We start from the raw sequence: 20157 nt of genomic DNA, 5'->3' as shown, positions 1-20157 counted from the left end.
CGCTCTCCCCCACGTCACGGTCACCCCGCTCCGCGCTCCCTCCGCTCCCCGCTCCCTTTCCCCGCGCTGTTTCCGCACCGCTCGTCCCAGCTCCATGGGCACCGACCCCCCGCGAGCCCCGGGAGCCCTTCCCACGCGGAGCCTCCCGGCGTCCCCTTCGCAAATGCGCTGTTAATTACCATAGCCACGCCCACATTCGTCGGTTGTAGCCCAGCATTTGCATGCCACGCCCCCGCCGAGCCCCGGGTCCTACAGCCCGCCCTTCGCCAGCCCGCCCCGTTGCCTGCATTTCTCCCTTATTCCCTTTTCTCTGCCCAGAAAACCTCTCCCCGGGACCTCTACGGGACACGGCTGCAAACCAACCTTTTACTGCAGGAACCCTCCTCAGGGTGCACAGAGCTGCCCTCGCTCCCCTCCGTCCTGGGGGCCCGGACCCCCCCGCAGCCCCCGGCCCAGGCGCCGCCGCACTGCAGCGGGGAGAAAACTCCGCAGGAAGTGGAAGAAGTCCCGGACCGGAGCCCCGGGGGGGGCTGGGGACGGGAGCTGATAGCGGAATAGACCCCACCACTTGGTTAAAGCTGTAAAGTAGGTATGCTTTATTCAGCTGAAGACGCACGGGGGATTGGTCCTCCGAAAGGCACGCGTGCCTCAGTGCCCGAACCCCTCCCGCCACACGCCCCAACCGCGGCCGCTCTCCCCCACGTCACGGTCACCCCGCTCCGTGCTCCCTCCGCTCCCCGCTCCCTTTCCCCGCGCTGTTTCCGCACCGCTCGTCCCGGCTGCGTGGGCACCGACCCCCCGCGAGCCCCGGGAACCCTTCCCACGCGGAGCCTCCCGGCGTCCCCTTCGCGCAATGCGCTGTTAATTACCATAACCACGCCTACACCCGCGGGTTGTAGCCCTACATTTGCATGCCACGCCCCCGCCGAGCCCCGGGTCCTACAGCCCGCCCTTCGCCAGCCCGCCCCGTTGCCTTCATTTCTCCCTTATTCCCTTTTCTCTGCCCAGAAAACCTCCCCCCGGGACCTCTACGGGACACGGCTGAAAACCAACCTTTTACTGCAGGAGCCCACCTCAGGGTGCACAGAGCTGCCCTCGCTCCCCTCCGTCCTGGGGGCCCGGACCCCCCCGCAGCCCCCGGCCCAGGCGCCGCCGCACTGCAGCGGGGAGAAAACTCTGCAGGAAGTGGAAGAAGTCCCGGAACGGAGCCTCGGGGGGGGCTGGGGACGGGAGCAGCCGCAGCAGCACCCACCGCGTGCCCCCCACCCGCGCACTGGCCTCAAAGCAGAGCAGCGGCTCAGCCGGGCGCCCGGAGCCCTCCTGCTGCACGATGGCCTCGGACACCCTCTGCTCCAGCTCCAGCTCCTCGCCCCCCGGCCCCTCCAGGCCATGGCTGTGCTGCAGCTGCCGGCGGACGCGGCGCCGGCCCCTCCACACACGGTGCCACACGGAGCAGCTCCAATTCGCTGTCTCCTCGGGGCTGCTCGTCCGCGGTCGCTTCCCCCCGGGCAGCTCGGTGCCGTTGGGTGTCTCGGGAGCGCGACGCTTGCAGCCCACTGCCAGCGGCTCCTCCTCCGTGTCCGGGCCCATTGGCGGCTCCTCAGGCAGCGCCGAGTCCCCCGAGAGCCCCAACCCCTCGCTGGGAGCTCCCGGTGCCTTCCCCGCGGTGCAGCTGCACTGGAGAACGTCCCTCAGCACGAAGCCGATGGCGGCACAGACCTCCCAGAACCATGGGCCGCGACCGCGGGGCTCCCGGCCGAGCTGCTCGGGGCCTCCAGTGGAGCCCCAGGGAATGGTGATGAGGAAAGCGCCGGCGTTCCCTGCTCCCGGCTCCACTGCTCCCGGCTGGAAGAGCCGTGTGAGCCCCCAGGCCCGGCCCTTGCTGGATCTCTGCCGGTACTGCAGGCTGCGGCAGTACTTGGCGGCGTCGCGGCAGCAGCGCCCCAAGCGCGACGCTGTTTTCTCGTTGACGTTGGCTGCCACGTTGTGGCTCAGCTCAAAGGGGTCCTGCAGGTTCAGGGGGCCCAGCTTCAGCCCCTCGCTGGCCTCGGGGAGGGCAGGGGGTAGCAGCGGCATCGCTCGGCCTTCCCGCAGCGAGATCACTTGTCCCGGGAAGTCAAAGTCCCCAAAGGTGTGGAAGAATTCAGCCAGCAGCGAGCCTGTGGGAGGGAGCAGTGAGGGCAAGCCCAGGCTAAGGGGGTCCCCCCGGCTCCCCCCAGCCCAGCACTCACAGGAACTCTCAGTGTTGGTGCTGGGCTCCAGCAGTGCCACATCCCGGGGGAAGCTGCAGTCCCATCCACACACAACGGTGCGATCCTCATCTCCTGGAGCAGAGCAACCATGAGAAAGCAGCCACAAGCAAAAGGTGACAGAGGGACGGACAGAGGGTCCCTACCTGCCAAGTCCCGCAGCTGTGCCACGGTTGGGAGCACGGGGGGGCTGCGTGTCTGCAGGAAGAACAGCACCAGCAGCGTCAGGGCATAGTTGTTGAGGAGAGGGCCTCCCCCAGCGGGGTTTCCTGAGGGAAAACGGTGTCAGAGATGCTCTGTGCCCACCGACGGACCTTGCCATGAGCTCCCTGCCCGCGCTCACCGGCCAGGCCCTGCTGCTTGGCCCACAGCCGCACCGCGTACACCAGCGGCCGCACGCGCTCGTCCGCCTCAGCGCAGAGCTGCAGGAACCGCGTGTTGAGCAGCGCCAGCCTGCGGGGACACACACGTGTCACGGAGCAAGGACCAGCCCCAGGAGGGTGACACCGAGCCCTGCCCCCAGCCCTGCATCCCCAGACCTGTTGTCAATGGAAATGTCACCCGCCAGCCCCGACTGCTTGTGGCAGAACTTGACGACGGGGCGGCGGGCGGTGGGGACGGCGCGGACGCGGCGGACGCCCGGCACACAGCGCCGCAGAACTGTCGCCACCAGCTCCAGCACCTCTGGCGCCGGCATTGCCGCCAGGTCAATGTCACTCAGGATGGAATCCTCGGCGCCAGAGCAGGATCCAGCCCTGGGAGCAGCTTGTGATGATGCCTGGAGGGACTTGGTGGGCTCCAGGTCCAGGAGCAGGTCCAGGTCGCAGCCGCGGGTGTCGAAGCCATTGACAGAGGAGCCAAAGGGCACAATGGTGCAGCCTGGGTGGGGGTGTGAAGGATGAGACTGTGTCCTGCGCTCGTGCATGGGCACACGGGGCACAAGGAGGAGACTCACCAGGGAAGAACTCAGTGAAAACCTCTTGGAAGAGCGTGACCAGGAGGTGCCGCACGCGCCTCTCGTCCTCGCTCAGCTCCAGCAGCCCCACCAGCTGTGACATCTGAGAGTCCACCTGCAGGAACCGGTGTCATCACTGGTTCTGGGGTACATCCCTCCCCATCCCTGCAGGAGACCCCCCCTTCCCTACTCACATCGGATGCTTGCCACAGTGCCTGCTCCAGCCGCCCTGGGCTGAGGGGGTCCCGGTGGCTGCCGCGCCCCACAGGGCCGTAGGCAAAGACCTTCTGCTCCCGGGGACGGACACGGAGCCGGTGCCCGGCCAGGCTGTGCTGGGGCTCCTCTAGCGCCCGCTCCCGGCTGGCAGCATCCTGCAGCTCCACGATGGCATAGGCACCCTGCACGGGGGACGGGACACGCCATCAGCCCTGTCCCTGTGCCCCCCGCCCGGTCCCTGTGGCTCGCCCCCACCTTCTCCTTGTCCATCACGACGGCCGCCACCTCCCCGAAGGCCCCGAAGTAGTCGCTGAGCTCCTCGGCCGAGGTGCCGCGGGCAAAGCCGCTGACGAAGAGGCTGCGCTGCTCCTGTGCCCGGCGCTCGGCCCGCAGGCTCTGCAGCCGCCGGTGCTTCTTGCCCCGCAGATGCTCCGTTAGGCTCGGCCCTGCGCGGGGGAGGAGGCAGCGCTCTCAGCCGGAGCCCCGGGACCCGCATCCCCAGCACCGGAGCCTCCGGTACTCACGGTTGGCAGCGGACACTTGGCAGAGGCGGCAGCGGAACCCGCCCCGCGGCAGCGCCTCCACGTCGGGGTCTGCCAACGGGTCGGAACCCGGCTCCGTGCTCGGGTCGGAGACCGGACCGGAGCCTGCGTCCATGGTGGGGCCGGAACCGGGGGAAGAGGGGTCAGAGTCAGCGGCGGGGCCGAAACCGGGGGAAGAGGGTCCGGAGCCTGCGTCCATGGCGGGGGCGGAACCGGGTGAAGAGGGTCCGGAGCCTGCGTCCATGGTGGGTCCAGAACGGGGACCGCTGCCCGCGTCCATGGCAGAACCCGCACCGGGACCCGGCGCTCTCCCGCTCTCGTTTCCCTCAGGGCAACTTCCGCCGGAAGTGGTCCGTCCCGCCTCGCTTCCCCCTGCGAGGACGCACTCTAAGTGCTCCGTTCCGCTCCCAGGACCCCCGGAAACACAACCCTCAACAGCCGTTCCGCGCAGGGCTCCCCCCCCCGGTGCCGGTTGTCGGATCCCGGTGAAGAAAAATCGCCTTTTCTTTTATTTCCTGTCACTACAGAACCGGGACAGCCCGAGATACAAAACCGGGGGCGTTGCTCCACGTACAAAAGGGGCCTGCGGGGGTCGGGGGGGCAGCGGGGGGGGCTCCGGACCGGCTCCAGGCCCAGCCCCGGGCCCGCGGCCCCCGCGGGTTCTATGGAAATAAAAAAAATACAAAAGGGGCCCGGCCCGGCGGCGGGGGGAGGGGTGGTGGGGGGGGAGGGGTCAGTCCTCGAGGACGATGGGCTCTGAGGTGCTGGCGGGGTGGGGGGGTGCGGAGGGTGCCAGAGCCCCCCCGGGCCGCAGGGGCAGCCCCGGTTTCACCTTGAGGGGCAGGTTGGGGCGGCGGGCGGCGCGGCGGAGCTCCAGGTGCGTCAATGCCTTCCGCAGCGCCCTGCAGGGACAGAGGAATGGAGGGGGGGGTTAGTGATGGAGGGTACTCCACAGCATCCCCCAACCCCCCCTGTCTGCTCCCCACAACCTGGTGTCCTTGGTGGCCACGAAGACGACGGGGTTGGGGGCATCCGCGGGGTTCAGCTTCTGGCGCTTGCTGGCGGGGGGGGCCCCAGTGCGCAGCCCCGCAGCCAGGGGGCGCCCGTTGGCAGAGAAGGGGAGCCCCGAGGCACCAACCTGAGTTAGGCAACGTGAGGTCCCGCCCCCCACACATCGCCTTTCCTTACCACCCCCACCCATTGGCTGTGGGAGCTGTCAGTCAACCAGACACACCGCCCCCAGCCCATCCAACCTACTTGGTCAATGGACCCTTGTGCCCGCCCCCAGGGACTTTCCCCACCAATCAGGGTGAGTCCCGTTCCCACTGGCCCCGCCTCTGTCAATCACCCCAGGCTTCACCCCCCGTCAATCATACACACACACACCCCCACCCCCCCCCGCCGCTCCCACAGCACCGCCTCCAGCCCCAGAGGGGCCGGATATGGCCCTCACTGTCCCCTTACAGCCCCCCCGGTCCCAGGCTCCGTACCCGTACCCGGGGGGGGCGGTGGCCCTCGCCACCCCCCTCGTAGCCCCTCTTGCCCACCAGCCCTGCCAGCCCCCGGCTCTGGCTCAGCTGGTTCCGGTTGATGGGGGTCTTGGTGCCCCGCGGCGTCTTCGGCTTCAAGGGGGCTTGTGCAGCTGTTGGGGGTGAGAACAGGGAGTCCAGGGGCTGCTCCATAGCACCCCCAGAGGACCCCACAGCCAACCCCTGTCTCCCAGGAGGAGCCCCACAACCCAGTCCCCATAGCCTGGGGTCCGCAGTGGCCCCACACACACACCCTGGGGACCCCCAGCTCCTCACCCAGCTCCTTGACGATGGCAGCAAGGGGAAGCCGGGCCAGGGGGTGGATCTTGAGGGGGGTCTTGGCAGCCTTGGGCAAGCGGATGGAGCCTGGGAGAGAAGACAGGGAGGTAAGGAAGGATCTGGCAGTGTGAGGATCATGCATTAGTTCTGGTTTGGAAGGGAACTTAAGGCTCATCCAGTTTTAACCCCCTGCCACTGCAGAGAGTGAGCTGAGCTCTTAGGCAGAAGCTCTTCCCTGTGAGGGTGCTGAGGCGCTGGCACAGGGTGCCCAGAGAAGCTGTGGCTGCCCCATCCCTGGCAATGCTCAAGGCCAGGTTGGACACAGGGGCTTGGAGCAAGCTGCTCCAGGGGAAGTGGTCCCTGCCTGTGGAAGGGGGATTGGAACTGGATGAGCTTTAGGTTCCTTTCCAAATCGGGATGCTGTGATTGAGAGCTGGACGCAGCTCCTCCAGGATGTCACCACCGCTGTCCCGTGCCTCCCCACTTCCCTCACCCCCCGTTTCTCCCCATCACCTACACTCTGCCTTGATGGCGTTGGCATTAATGGGTGCGTAGGGGCGGCGCGCAGCGCGGCGCGGCTGCAACACATCGCGGCACAGGCGCCGCGCCAGGCGCGTCAGCCGCGTGGTCTGCAGCAGGAAGGTCTGGCGGTTCTTGGCCAGCAGCTTGGCCCGGCTGGCGCTGGTGGTGTAGGGAGAGAGGCTCTGCGCCTCGGGGCGCGAGAGGTGACCCCGAGAGTGCGGCTCCTGCCGGGAGACAGCAGGGGCTCAGTGCTCTGCACACCCCACGCTGCCCCCCCTTCACCCCAGCCCCACGGCCGGGCTCACCGAGGCGCTACGGGCCGCCCCCTCCAGCTGCGTGGGGGTCTTCAGCCCCCCGTACTTCTTCCAGTAGATCCAGCACGAGGCGCAGAGGCGGCACTGCATGTTGGGGGGGCCCCAGGCGTACCACTGGGCAGACTGGGTAGCTGGGGGGGAGACACACAGTGGGTGTGGGAAACCCCCCGAGGGACACAGAGAAGCTGCAGTTCTGCTGCCCTCAAACCCCCCCTTCCTGCTCCAGTAGCTACCCTGCTGCCCCCGTAACACTCACATCCTGCTCTACTACCCTCTATATAGCCCTGCTTCTGCCCAGCTGCCCGCTGAACCCCTATATGCCTCTTTCCCACAGCCCTTATGGCTGCCTGGCTATCCCCCAAATCCTTCGATGCCCCCATTCTTGACCAACCGTCACCCACGCTTCCCTCCCACCTCTATAGCACACCTCAGACCAAGTATACCCCCTCCTTCCATATACCCCCCCCATCCCACTGACTGTGGCAGCTCTCGCAGGTCAGCCCCTTCTGGAAGCCGGCCCCATTCATGCCAGGTTTGGAGCCCACCGAGATGATCTGGTTGGGGTTTGGCTTTGTGCTGCAGAGAACAAAAGGAAAGGGGGGGTCAGAGAGAGCAAGGGGTCCCCATGTCCCCCCTCCAAGCCCAGATGGGGGTCTAGGCCCCCCCAGGAGCACTCCCTCCCCAACTCACTAGGTGGGGATGTAGACTTGCTTCAGCTTGCTGTCTGCCTCTGCTGCCTTCAGCCTCTTCTGCAGGCAGAGACGGAGGTAAGATGGCAAAAGCACAGTGCAGGGGGGCTTTTGGCAGCCCCCCGAACACAGCAGCCCCCCATTACCTGTTGGATGTAGCGGTCGGTGGTCTTCCACATGTAGTAGAACTGCACGATGCTGGCCAAGGACTTCCAGGGCAGCTGCAGGAAGAGAAGGGAATGATCCCTGACTGCGGGGGGGGGGGTGCCCTTCGCCCCTTTCCCCCAGACCCTGTGCCCCCCCTCCCCACTCACAAAATCCTGCCGGATGTCATTAAAGTCCTTCCCATATTTCTCCAGCGCCTCCTCAAAAAGCATGGCCTCGGAGGCCGACCACTCCTCCATCTCATCCCGGCACAGCACCGGCCCCCCCTGTGGCACCAGCGTCGACATGGCTTTGGCCAGATCATACCCATTGCGCTGCAGCGTGTCCATGGCGTGGAACTGGGATGGGGACACAGAATAGAGGGGGGAGGGGGATAAGGCCGAGCCCTGTCCTGCCCCGGAATTGGGGTCCTCTTGGCCCCCCAGCCCTCACCAGCGTGATGTCCCGGGAGGCAGCAGCAGCGCTCATGTGCAGGCTGGGCTGCCGGATGGAGCTGCTGCAGTCCAGGGCACGAGCGAAGGTCCCGACGGCTCTGTGGGGGTAACAAAAGGGGTTGGGGGGGGTCAGCAGGCGCCCCCCATGACTCACGCCCAGTTCCCCCAGCCTCAGCTCACCGTGCCACCACCAGGAACTGGTCGATCTGCCGGTCCGTCAGGGGGTTGTCGGGGTCCCACACCTTCATCTCCATCTTCTGCTGGTTTCTGTTGTCTGATTCGCCTGGGGGGGGAGTTGAGGGGGGACCAGGCTGAATCCCCACAACCCCCCCTGCTGCAGGCCCCCCCCCCATGTGCCACAGAGCCCCCCCCAACCTTCAGCCAGCCGGTCTGGGATTTCTGCCTGGTACTTGCAGCCAACGCGGATCTCGCCCTGGTCGGCCAGGAGGGTTTTCTGGACAGGGTCAAACACCAGCGAGTAGAAGAAGCAGTCCTGTGGTGAGGAGAGAACATATGGGGGGGGGGGGAGCTCAGCTGGGTGAGGAGGGGCCCCCCAAATCATCCCCTTTGGAAAGACGTGGGGCTCACCTCCTTCTCCAGGTACTGGCCCAAGATGTCAGTCTCATTGAGGAGAGTCACGCTGCACTTCCCCCTGTGGGGCACGGAGTTGGGGTGTCACAGCGAGGTGCCCACCCCCCCCCAGATTGTCATTCCCCCCCTTCCCCACCAACACGCACCGTATGTGGGTGGCCGGCAGCGACTCGAACTGCCGGGAGAGGAAGAGCTCCCGGTGCTTCAGCTGGTGCCGCTGCTGCTCCGTCATGGTGGGCTGCTTGGACTCCTCCTCGAACTCGCCTGGGTGCAGGCGGGGGGGGTCAGAGGGGGCTCCCCACACACCATCAAGCAGGGAGGCTCATTGTTCTCCCAGGACCCCCCCTGGGTTTTGGCAGCAGCCCAGGCCCAGGGGGGAGCAGCGACAAGGGATGGGGGGGGCAGGCAGCCCAGCCCTGCTTACAAGCATGGGAATACTGGAGGAGGTGTGGCAGAGCCCTGGGGGCACCCCCAGGCCCCCCCATCAGGGCCAGAACCTCCCCATTCTGCCAGCTGGGGGGTGGGGAGGCCAAGGCTGTGCCTCATTCGTTCCCCACAACCCCCCCCATCTCACACCCCCACTCCACCAGGGTGCATTTCTGACCTCTCCAAATTCGCCCCATCCAACTGGCCGGTTCGGACAGCCCCGCTCCCCCCACTTTGGGGGCAGACCAAGTTCGGGGGGGGGAGGGGGAGGGCACAGCACCCTCAGGGAACCGAACGTCCCAGTGGCAAATTGGAACCTGCACTCCCCCCACCGCCACGGAAGGGGAATAGAGGGGACAGAGCCCCAGGCCCCCCCTTTGTACCCTCCACACTCACGTGCATTGCTGTCGGCCAAGCTGTTGAGGCTGCTGGAGATGTCCCGTCGGCGGAAGAGGCAGACGACCTTGGCCTCCACGTTACCATTGGCAGTCTGGGGGGGGGGGGCACAAAGGTGAGGAGGGGTCAGGGGGATACCCCCACATCCACTGGGGATTGTGACCCCCCCTAAGCCCAGGAGGTGGCTTCTCACTTTGTTGAGCTCCTCGATGCGGCGGACGAGGTAGGGGTTGCTGGAGGAGTTCTCAAAATAGACATAATCTGGAGGCGAAAAAAGGGGGTGCAATGAGGGGAGCCCCCCCCACTGCTCTAAGAAGGAGCCTACTTCATCCTCTCAAACAATGGAGTAGCGAGCTTCTTACAGACACAACTTCCTCCTCACGGTCATGGGGGGCTCCTTTGTGCCCTATGGGGCTCACCCCCCCCAGGGGGCCCCGCTCCTCACAGCCACAGCCCCCGCCTTCCCTTGCAGACACCGGGACCCCCTTTGCTCACCCTCCAAAACACTGCCAGCACCACCCCCCCGCCACCCACTGCAAACCAGGGGTCCCCCAAAAACACAGACACCCCCCCCCCAAAACACACACACACAAACACATCGCCCCCGAAGGCGGGGCTTTCCCCCCCCGGGATCCCCGTCTCCCGGCGTGGGTCCCCGTAGTCACAGACCCGGCAGTGCCCCCCCCCCTTCCCCAGAGACACGGCGGGGATCGGGTGCTGCTGGGCCTCAGGACGCCCGTTCCCCCCACAGCGCCTCCCTCCTCCTCACAGCCCCCCTCGTCCCTCACGGAACCCCCCCAATCCCCTTGTGGGACCCCCCCCTCCACTCCCGGCCCTCCCGTTTCTACTCCCCCCCAGCCCGGCCCTCACGGACCCCCCTAATCCCCTCACGGGACCCCTCCCGAAGCGGGACCCCCTCTCCCCCCCCGCCCCGGCGCCGGCCCCGCTGTCCCCGCCGGGCCCCGCTCACCGCCGACGCGGTACATGTTGGCCGCCATGGCCGCTCGTTCGGCCGCGCTACCCCCGGGCCTGGCCCCGGCCGCGCTTCATCGCCTCCCGCTCCCGCCGCCTCCGCACCGGCACGACCCGCTCGGGCGCCTCCGGAGCGGTTCGGGCGGCTTCGGAACAGGCTCGGGGCGGCCTCGGGCGCTTCCGGAGAGGCCTCGGAACCTTTCGGAGAAAGCTCGGAAAGGGTTCGGGCACCTCCGGAGAAGCCTCGGGATGCCTCGGCGCGGACTCGTGCGCCTCCGGAAGAGCTTCGGGACGCCTCGGCCTGGCCTCGGGCTCCTCCGGAAAAGGCTCGGCAAGTTCCGCCAGAGCCGAGGCGCTTCCGGAGAGGACGCGGGCGGGAGAGGTGCGACCAACCTCGGCCCGGCTCGGCGGCCTCCGGCGCTCCCGGGAAGCGAGCGCAGGAAGCGAACGGAGCCCCTGACCCCAGGCTTTATTGTGGCCTCTCACAGTGCAGCGTGGAAACGGGGGGGGAGACACCGAACCCCCCCCCTTGGTCCCCAGAAGGATGAGGAAGAGAAGGAGGAAGCAGCCGAGGAAGCAGAGGGGCGGCTCAGCGCGAATCGGGGTCCCCGCTGGGCTCGGGGGTGCAGGGTGAGCGGCTGCAGGGGGGCGTGGGCCCCCCCAGCACTCGCCACTGGAACACGCTGGTGTCCTTGCCCCCGAGCGAGATGAGGTGCTCGTCGTCGTGGGTGAAGCGCACGTTGGTGACGTGGCTGCCGTGGCCCCCGTACACGTGGCTCGGTGCCTGCGGGTGCCAAGGCATGAGTGGGCACATGGACCGGCACGCGTGTGTTCGCGCGCCTCCGGCCCAGGTCCCATGTGTGAGCCCATGCCTGCGCACAGCGGCCTCTGTGCCCCCCGCCAAGGGCTCACTGCACGCATGTTGTATGTGTGTTGCACGCGTGTCTGCCCGCCCCTCACACGCATGTTGGACTCAGTCACCCTCCCCTCGCATGTGTGCATCCCTTGTAAGTGCTCACCCGCCTGCATCCTCTGCCCTGCACACCGCACCCAGGAGTCCAGATCCCCCAGCCCACCCCACCTGGGGCTCTGGACCCCCCCATCCCACCTTGGGGCAGGCGCAGGGGTACTGGAAGAGATGAACTTTGCAGAAGTCATCGGCCACGGCCACCAAGCGCTCGTGGTGGGACCGGCACAGGGAGTTGATGTCGGTGCCGTCCGAGCCATCGGGCCATACCCCTGCAGGGGACATGGGAGCTCAGGGGGACCTCCAGGACCACCCCCCCAACACCACTCCCCTGTCCCCCCCCCAGCTCACCAAAGACATGGAAGCCCAGCACACACGTGTAGGACGCCCATTCCCGGTCCCGGCTCTCAAAGCGGTTGCGGAGCAGTTTGCAGCCCCCAGCGATGTCCCCTGGGGTGGGATGGGGGGGACATGGGGGCAGTGAGGCCCACCCCAAGGCACTGGGGGTGCACAGAACTCCCCCCATCCCCGTGGGTGTGAGGGAATGAGGGGTGCATCCAGACCAGCCCCATGCTGGTGACCCCAGCAGGGTGAGGGGGTGCCCATCCATCCCCCCCAACTCACAATAGAGGATCTCATAGTCCCCCGAGTTGGACATGATGAAGTGACCATCCTTGGACCAGTCCAGGTGGGTGATGAAGCTGGAGTGGCCCTGGGGGTGGGGGGGGTGGGAGGTGTTGTTGGGGGTGCTGGGGCAAGTGGGGCCCCCCAGATTTCACCCCCCCCCCGCCTCTCACCGTGCAGCGCCCGAAGCGGGTGTACTTGCGGCCGCCCTCGGTGACGCTGTAGATGTAGATGAAGTTGTCGTGGGAGCCGATGGCCAGGAAGGAACCGTCTGTGGGGACAGGGAAGGGGTTGGGGACAGGATGGGGACACACATGGGGAGCCCCCCCCCCGCCACGCTATGGGGCTGGGGGCTCACCTGGGGAGAAGCGCACCACTGAGAGCTGCTCATTGCCATCCGAGCCCCCGGCCAGCGGCTGCTGCGTTGTCATGTCCAGCACCAGCCATCTGTGGGGACAGAGGGGACATGGGGGGACATGTGGGGGGGGACACACAGGGGACAGGGCAGGCTGAGGGCACCAGCCCCCCATGTTCCAAGCACTGTGTACCCCCCATCCCATAGCTCTGCCCCCAGCGTGGGACAGCACCATGCCCCTCTGCATCCCCCGTTGCGCCCCCCATGTCCCCCATCACTCACCGCCCTGTCAGCAGCCCCACAGCCACCAACTGTCCCCCTGGGTGGAAATCAGCGCAGAGCCCCGTGTCCTGCAGGGAACGGGGTGTCAGGCCATGGGGGCAGTACCCCCCTGCACCCCCACACCAACCTCCTGCCCCCCCAGGACTCCCTGTACCCCTTCACCAGTCTCTTGCCTCCTGGTCCCTAAACCCCCACTCCCCAAACCCCTCCATACCAACCTTCAGCCCCCCCCGGCCCCCTTGTACCCCCAACCAGCCTCCTGCCTTGTGTCCCCCCCAACCATCCTGTACCCCCCATAACCCCACAACAACCCCTTGCCTCCTGGTCCCCCCAGCCCCCCTGTACCCCCATATGATGCTCCTGGTCCCCCACCTCCAGTGCCAGGCTCCAGGCCAGCGCATGCTCCTGCCCGTCCCACAGGCAGAGCTGCCGGTCGTGCCCGCAGGTGAGGAAGAGGCAGCAGCTGGGGTGGGTGGCCAAGCCCCACACCTTGTCCGTGTGCCCCTGGAGGGGGGAAACAAGGGGAGAAGGGGGGGGGGGTCACCATCACCCCATGGTGGGGAGTTCCCCCCCCAGCCCCCAACCCCACCTGCACAATGGGGGTGAAGCCGGCGTCCAGCGTCCCCCGCAGCAGCGCATTGCGGGTTGTCCCCACCAGCAGCTCATCCCCAGGTCCCTCCGCAATGGTCCTCACCGCCCCAAAGCGCTCGGGGAGCTGGGAGGCAGGGGGAAAGTCAGGGGGGACACCCCAAACCCCCCCCCATATCATGATCACCCCTCCGGTGGGGGATGTGGGGCAGGGCCGGTTGTGGGGTCCTGAGTGGGTTTTGGGGGGGCTGGGGCAGGTTTTTGGGGGGGGGTGTCCCCCACCTCGGCCTCCTGCAGCAGAGCGAGCGCAGGGCTCCAGCAAACCACGCGCCGGTCCTTGCCGCCGCCGCTCAGCACCGTCCCGTCCCGCCGGCGGCACAGGGTGAAGATGCTGCCCTCGTGCGCCCGCGTCTGCTGCCCGATCTGGTAGGTCTCTGCAGGGCCAGGGTCAGCCCCACGGCTGCCCCACGGTCACTGTCCCCCTCCAACCAGGGTCCCTCACCTTTGACGCCCTTCCCTGGCGTGCAGCCATCACCAGTGACGCGGGTCCAGGTCAGGATGTTGCCCTCGGAGTCACCCGTGAGCACATCCCCATCAGCGTTGAAGATGAAGCATTGGATGAACTTGGGCTTCTTGTATTTCTAAAGGGGGGGGGGGAGATCCCAGCATCAGCATGAACCCAGCCCCCCCTCACCCCTCATAGCCCCTTGCTCACCCCAAAGATGCCCTGCTTCTTGGTGAGGGTGGCCCCGCTCCAGGTCCAGAAGTAGATGTGGGACTTGCCGCTGGTGATGATGCTGCTGCTGTCCTGGGGGTTGAACTCCACCGCCAGCACCGACTCGTTCGTGCTCTGCAAGGGCAAGGTGGGGACGAGCTCTCAGCCTTGACCCCCCCCCCCGCCCCACGGATGTTGGGGTCCCCCCGCATGGGGACACCTGGGTCTCACCTTCACCTCCACCAGCTTGGTGCCGCGGGCGCAGTCCCACACCGACATCATGTGCTCGTTGGAGTCGTCCACCACGCAGAGGAAGGCGCCATGGTCCTGGGGGGGGGAAGGACAGGGGTGAGGGGGGGTGGCAGCAGGGCAAGGGGGGGGTGCGCAGGTTTGGGGGTACTCACGGCGCTGGAGAAGGCGAGGGAGCCGACGCCGCGCTCGAAGCTGCCCAGGCCGATCTGCTGCAGCGTGAGCAGCGTGGCCGAGTCCCAGATGTGCACCACGGGCTGCAGCAGCTGCGGGGACAGCGCGGGGCGCGGGGCAGGGGGTCCCAGCGGTCCCATCCCATGGGAGCACACATCCCCATCCCATCCTATACCCAGCTCCATCCCCAGCTCTGTTTCCATCCCATCCCCATCCTCATCCCATCCCATCCCCATCCACGTCTTACACCCATTTCCATCCCCTTCCTATCCCCAAATCCATTCCCACCCCATTCCCATCTCTATCACCACCCCAACCCTATTCCCAGCTCCATCCCTATCCCCATATCCCCTTCCTATTCCTATCCCCAATTCCACCCCCCCATCCCCATCCCCAGCTCCATCCCCACTCCATCCCCATCTCTATCACCACCCCAACCCCATTGCCTGCTCCATCCCCATCCCTATCCCCATATCCCCTTCCTTTCCTATCCCCAATTCCATCCCCACCCCATCCCCATCTCTGTCACCATCCCATCCCCATTCCCAGCCCCATCCCCATCTTTATCACCACACCAACCCCATTCCCAGCTCCATCCCCATATCCCCTTCCTATTCCTATCCCCAATTCCATCCCCACCCCATCCCCATCTCTATCACCATCCCATCCCCATTCCCAGCCCCATCCCCATCTTTATCACCACACCAACCCCATTCCCAGCTCCATCCCCATATCCCCTTCCTATTCCTATCCCCAATTCCATCCCCACCCCATCCCTATCTCTGTCACCATCCCATCCCCATTCCCAGCTCCATCCCCACTCCATCCCCATTCCCAGCTCCATCCTGCCCCATCCCCACCCCATACCTTGCCATCCTTGTCAACACCGGCCGCCTGCCCCGTGGCGACGCGGAGCCGGTCGGGATGCACGGCCAGGCTGGACGGGGGGGGAAGCAGGGGGTAAGGGGGGGGGGATGGCCAGGGGTGCCCCCCCCCGCCCGGGGCTCACCAGCGCACGCAGTCGCTGTGGCGCAGGTAATGGCGCTGCCGGCGCAGGGGCACGTGCAGGAGGACGACCACGCAGGCCATGAAGTAGACGAGCTCGCCCGAGGCCAGCACGTGCAGGTTGGAGCGGCTGTCCCGGCCCCGGTACCCGTAGCTGGGACCCGTTAAGGGGTGCAACGGGTGTGGGGGGTGAGAGGGGACCCCCCAGGTGGAGATGGGGACCCTCAGAAGCTGATGGGGAGGAAGCCAGGGATAGGAGCCCACAGAGAGGGATGGGAATGGGGACCCCCAGATGGTGAACTTGGAAATGAATGGAACTGGGGACTCCCACATGGGAACCGCTGGAGATGGGGACCCTCAGAATCTGATGGGGAGGAAGCCAGGGATAGGAGCCCGCAGAGAGGGATGGGAATGGGGACCCCCAGATGGTGAACTTGGAAATGAATGGAACTGGGGACTCCCACATGGGAACCCCTAGAGATGGAGACCCCCAAATGGGGACCTCAGAGAGGAATGGAGATGGGGACCCCCCAAGGGAACCTCCAGAGATGGATGGGGATCTCCAGAGAAGGACAGAGGCACCCAGATGGGAACAGGGATGGGGACCCCCAGGTTGTGGGGACACACACACAGGGATGGATGGATGGGACCCCGCTCCCCAGTGCAGGATACACCCAGTCGAGCTGGAGGCGCTCGGGGGGCAGCTCCGTCCGCAGCCCCCCATAGGGGCCCAGCCCCGAGGGCACGTACATGGTGATGGGGCGGCCCCGCAGGAACATCTTCACCGACACCCCCTCTGTGGGGCAGGGACACCGGGGGTCACCCCACGGCCCCCAGCCCCACGGGCAGGTGGGGGCATGGGCAGATGCCCCCAAGCCTCACCCAGGTTGTAGTTCCCACGGCGCGTCCCTGGGGAGGGAAATGGGGTCAGACCCAAACCATGAGACCCCCCCAGCACTGCACCCCCCCACCCGCACCCCAAAACCGCCCCCCCCAGCACCCACCTGGGCTCTGGGTGGGCTCCTTCGGACGGCTGCCAGGGAGAGGTGGCGTCAACGGGGGAGTGGGGGGGGGTGAAGGGGTGCGGAGGGGGTGCAGCGGGGTGCAGCGGGGTGCAGGGAGGGGTGGGGGGATGCAGGGAGCCTGGGGGGGTGCATAGGGGATGGGAGGGTGCAGGCAGGGTTGAGGTGCAGAGGGGATGTGGGGGGGCCTGCGGGGGTACACGGTGGGTTTGGGGGTGCAAGGGGGACCCCCACCTCTCGGGGCTCCCCGCCTGCAGCAGGAGGTTGGCGGATGAAGCCGCTTTCCTGCTCAGGCGCTGCCGGGGGCTGGCGCTGCCGGAGGAGGAGCTGTGCCTGCGCAGGCTGGGGGGCAACGGGGGGACACGGGGGGGACACGGGGGGACACAGGGGAGGGGGGGACAGAGGGACACCATCAGTGAAGGCCTCTCACCCCCTCCACCTCTCATTTACCCCTCCAAATCCCACGCTAACCCCAACAGCTTCCTCCCCATGGACCCAGCCCCTCTGCCCACAGCTCCCCACCAGTGGACCCCAGCACCCAGACCCTCACCCACCCCCTCAGTTCCCCAAGCCATAGGGGCCCCCCCATCCTCACAGCTCTTTGTGGGCGCCCCGTGGGGCCAGGATGGGCGCTGCTGTGGGCGAGTCAGGAGCAGGGGGCTCCGGCGAGGCTGGGGTGGGTGCTGGGGGGCACGGGGGTGACCCCGGGGGGGGCGGCTCCTGCGGGACCCCCTGCTCCGCGCTGGCTCCGGGCCGTTCCTGCAGCGTCGGCGCCGTCTCCGTCTGCGTCCCCACGGTGATGGTTTGGGGGGGCCCAGGGGGGGTCAAGGGGAGCCCATTGGGGTCCGGCTGCGGGCAGGGCTCCGGGATGGCTCCATTGGCTGCTATGGGAGGGCAGGGTCAGAGCGGGGCGGGGCGGGGGCTCCGCTGTGTGCGGGGGGTTCGGGGCTCACCGCGGGGCAGCAGCCGCAGCAGCCCGGGCAGGTGCTGCTCGTAGAGGCCGAGGCGCCGGAGCGCGTCCGCCAGCGCCGCCCGCACCAGCGCCAGCTCCTCCTCGAGCCGCCGCAGCCGCGGCTCCAGCGGGGCCGAGGGGCAGGGGGGGGCCGCGGGGCTGCCTGGGGACACGGGGAGGGCGTGAGACCCCCGTGACCCCCCCGTGACCCCCCCAGTGTGACCCCCCCCATCACCCCTCTGTGCCCAATGTCACCCCCCAGCACCCCCCTGTAACCCCCCTCAGCACCCCAATGTCACCCCCCCCGTGCCCCCCCCGTGACCCCCAATGTCACGCCCCCTGTGCCCCCCATGTCACCCCCGGGGACCCCCCTGTGACTCCCAATGTCACCCCCCAGCACCCCCGTGTGATCCCCTCAGCACCCCAATGTCACCCCCCTGTGACCCCCCCGTGACCCCCAATGTCACGCCCCCTGTGCCCCCCATATCACCCCCGGGGACCCCCCTGTGACCCCCAATGTCACCCCCCAGCACCTCCGTGTGATCCCCTCAGCACCCCAATGTCACCCCCCTGTGACACCCCGTATCACCCCCCGGGGACCCCACTGTGTGATCCCCCAGCATCACCCCCGTGTGACCCCCTGTGCCCTCCCGTGACCCCCAATGTCACCCCCCAGCACCCCCCTGTAACCCCCCCCAGCACCCCAATGTCACCCTCCCTGTGCCCCCCCGTATCACTCCTGGGGACCCCCGTGTGCGCCCTATGTGACCCCCCAGCAGCACCCCTGTGTGACCCCCTGTGACCCCCAATATCACCCCCCTGCACCCCCGTGTGATCTCCCCAGCACCCCAATGTCACCCCCCTGTGACCCCCAGTATCGACACCCCACTGTGTGACCCCCTGTGCCCCCCGTGACCCCCAATGTCACCCTCAGCACCCCCTTGTGACCCCCCCCAAGCCCCACGTCCCCTCTGGACCCCGCTGCTCCCCGCACCCCATAGACCCGGCCCCCCCCCAGCTCCTCTGCCCCCATCTCCCCCCCCGGTCCCATCCCGGTCTCTGGTGGGGGGGGGACACCGCGGGGGTCCCAGCGCATCCCCCCTCCCCCCCCTCGAAGCCCCCTCCCCGTTAACCCCTGCGGGGCCGCGCTCACCGCCGGGGCCGCGCTCGGGCTCCATGGCGGGGCCAGGCCGCGGCTCCGCCGCCTTCACCGCCCCAGGAAGCGCCGCGGCCCGCGCGAGTCATTTCCCCTCCGCCGCCTCCGTGGGGCCGGACCAGGCCTGGGGGCACCCACTGACACCCCCTCCCCCCCATGGGAGCCCATTGAGGGTGCCCCCCACATCCCATCCCCCCCCCCCGAGTGACCCCAAGGTGTGGGGTGAGGGGAACGGCCCGGCCCCGCCATCGATGGGGTCTGCCCCCCATTAAATCTCCTTAAGGAGGGGCTGCGGACCCCCAGCAACCCCTGCCCCACTTTTGGGGGGGTGGGGGTGGCTCAGGTCTGAATGGCTGAGCTGGCCAAGGAGGGGGGGTGCACCCCATAACCGCGGGGTGCTGCAGACCCCACCCCCCCCACGGGTGCGATGGGCGCCCCAGTACCGCAGCACGGGCAGCACCCGGCAGTGGGACCCCCAAACCAGGGGCGGGACCCACATCAGCCCCAGTGCTCACCCAAGGGGCTGGAAGTGGGGTGTCTATGGGGGTGCTGGGTATGGGGGTGCCCCGCTCTGCCCATCCTGCGCAGTAACACAGGGAGCAGCCTCTGCTGCCCTCCGCTGGGTCCCACCTTAGCCAGGGGCAGGGGGAGCAGGTATGGGGGGGGCAATGGGGTCCATGGGGTGACCCGAACACTTGGGGTGACCCTAGGGGGGGGGACACCCCCTCTCCTGTACCCCGGATGCTGAGAGCATCCCCCCACATCCCTCCTATGGTGGGTCCTGTGGGTGGGAATCAAGGGGTGATGGAGCGGGGGGGGGGGGTGTTTGGGCTGCTGAGGCCTTGCTTTGGGGGGGGGGGTGCTCAGTGTGACCCTGACCCCCCCCCATTCACAGCCCCACAGAGACTTGGGGGGTGCCTTTACCATGGCTGGGGGGAGGGGGCTGTGAGTTGAGCCCCCCCATGGCAGGGGTCTGCTCCCCCTGAGATGAGAGGAGCCAGACACCAGGGTCCGGGGGGGGGTCGCAGAGAAAGGGGGGGCTGCCCCGACACCCCCTGTTTTGTGTGCCCCCCCCCCCCCAGCAGATCAATGTGGGTCCCAGCTTCCAGGCAGCTGCAGGCAGGACCCCTCTGGGGGGGCCACATTGGCCTGGAGGCCCTGGCCAGGGCTGGAGGGGGACCCCGAAACTCAGCAGCAAGGTGAGACCCCCCCACCCCCTTACTGCTTGGGGTCAATGGGGGGGGTCCTTCTTGTCCCCCCCCCCCCTTGGCCCCCCCATAGTGGAGACCTTGCTGGACCTGGCCTGCTCCAGTGCTCTGCCTGTGGGGGGGGGCACAAACCAGGAGCTGGCCCTGCACTGCCTGACCCAGGCCAGTGGCAGCCTGATGGTGAGGGGGGGCCGGGGAGGGGTGTGGGTGTGATTTTGGGGTGCCCCCCCATCCCCAGCACCCCCCAACCCATCCTGTGTTGTTCCCCCCCCCCCAGTGCACACTGGAGCTGCTGGGGACAGCAGAGCCCTTGCCTGGGTACCACTACACCAGTGAGGGGGCCAAAGGGGGATGTTGGGGACCCCCTCAGGTCCTGACCCCCCCCCCCCCCCAAGGTCCCAGTGCATTGAGTTCTGTTACCTGCTGGGCCGGGCACAGGGGCAGGTACAGAGGGGTCAGAGACCCCCCCATAGCGCTGGGGAGGGGGGATGCCAGGAACTCCTCCTGGACTTAAGGACCCCCCCCTTGTTTTTGGGGTATACATGCCCCCCCCCCGCCTCTCTCTGCCCGAGCATTGGGGA

General features: G+C 67.6%; 3 protein-coding genes across 4 annotated transcripts; all 3 read right to left on the bottom strand.

The window, feature by feature from the left end:
* Window positions 1–1074: 1074 nt before the first annotated feature.
* TUT1 (terminal uridylyl transferase 1, U6 snRNA-specific) lies at window positions 1075–4111 on the bottom strand. The gene is made up of 9 exons (XM_061344421.1): window positions 3945–4111; window positions 3676–3866; window positions 3399–3602; window positions 3205–3319; window positions 2789–3128; window positions 2593–2702; window positions 2396–2518; window positions 2232–2324; window positions 1075–2159 (listed from the first exon to the last, which is right to left on the bottom strand). The coding sequence occupies exons 1-9, from the start codon at window positions 4075–4077 to the stop codon at window positions 1075–1077; spliced, it is 2394 nt and encodes a 797-aa protein (XP_061200405.1). The 5' UTR covers window positions 4078–4111.
* A 337-nt stretch (window positions 4112–4448) lies between these two features.
* Window positions 4449–10455, bottom strand: MTA2 (metastasis associated 1 family member 2). Of its 2 annotated transcripts, none has more exons than XM_061344456.1 (18): window positions 10278–10455; window positions 9501–9568; window positions 9308–9401; window positions 8632–8749; window positions 8483–8546; window positions 8270–8387; window positions 8075–8177; window positions 7893–7992; window positions 7610–7798; window positions 7442–7516; window positions 7297–7355; window positions 7085–7182; window positions 6598–6737; window positions 6288–6516; window positions 5768–5857; window positions 5459–5604; window positions 4952–5100; window positions 4449–4864 (listed from the first exon to the last, which is right to left on the bottom strand). In XM_061344456.1, exons 1-18 carry the CDS (start codon window positions 10303–10305, stop codon window positions 4696–4698), a joined length of 2037 nt encoding a protein of 678 aa, XP_061200440.1. In that variant the 5' UTR covers window positions 10306–10455; the 3' UTR covers window positions 4449–4695. The 2 variants fall into 2 exon arrangements, with proteins under 2 accessions (XP_061200440.1, XP_061200439.1); XM_061344455.1 differs by having other exon boundaries at window positions 5453–5604; window positions 10278–10444.
* A 275-nt stretch (window positions 10456–10730) lies between these two features.
* EML3 (EMAP like 3) lies at window positions 10731–18405 on the bottom strand. Its single transcript, XM_061344448.1, has 23 exons — window positions 18366–18405; window positions 17214–17375; window positions 16856–17144; window positions 16495–16602; window positions 16243–16271; window positions 16121–16147; window positions 15911–16034; window positions 15243–15392; window positions 15101–15170; window positions 14215–14325; window positions 14042–14137; window positions 13811–13945; window positions 13598–13736; window positions 13378–13529; window positions 13097–13222; window positions 12880–13011; window positions 12508–12575; window positions 12229–12317; window positions 12044–12141; window positions 11871–11958; window positions 11598–11696; window positions 11388–11518; window positions 10731–11063 (listed from the first exon to the last, which is right to left on the bottom strand). The coding sequence occupies exons 1-23, from the start codon at window positions 18388–18390 to the stop codon at window positions 10869–10871; spliced, it is 2643 nt and encodes an 880-aa protein (XP_061200432.1). The 5' UTR covers window positions 18391–18405; the 3' UTR covers window positions 10731–10868.
* Window positions 18406–20157: the final 1752 nt, after the last annotated feature.

This window comes from Neopsephotus bourkii, unplaced genomic scaffold, assembly GCF_033783945.1.
Source record: "Neopsephotus bourkii isolate Nb327-2 ecotype Australia unplaced genomic scaffold, CSIRO-AGI_Nbou_v1 NB_217, whole genome shotgun sequence".
NCBI classification, from domain to species: Eukaryota; Metazoa; Chordata; class Aves; order Psittaciformes; family Psittacidae; genus Neopsephotus; species Neopsephotus bourkii.
Note: the sequence above shows the minus strand (reverse complement) of the source record. Positions and strands in the feature narration are given on the sequence as shown.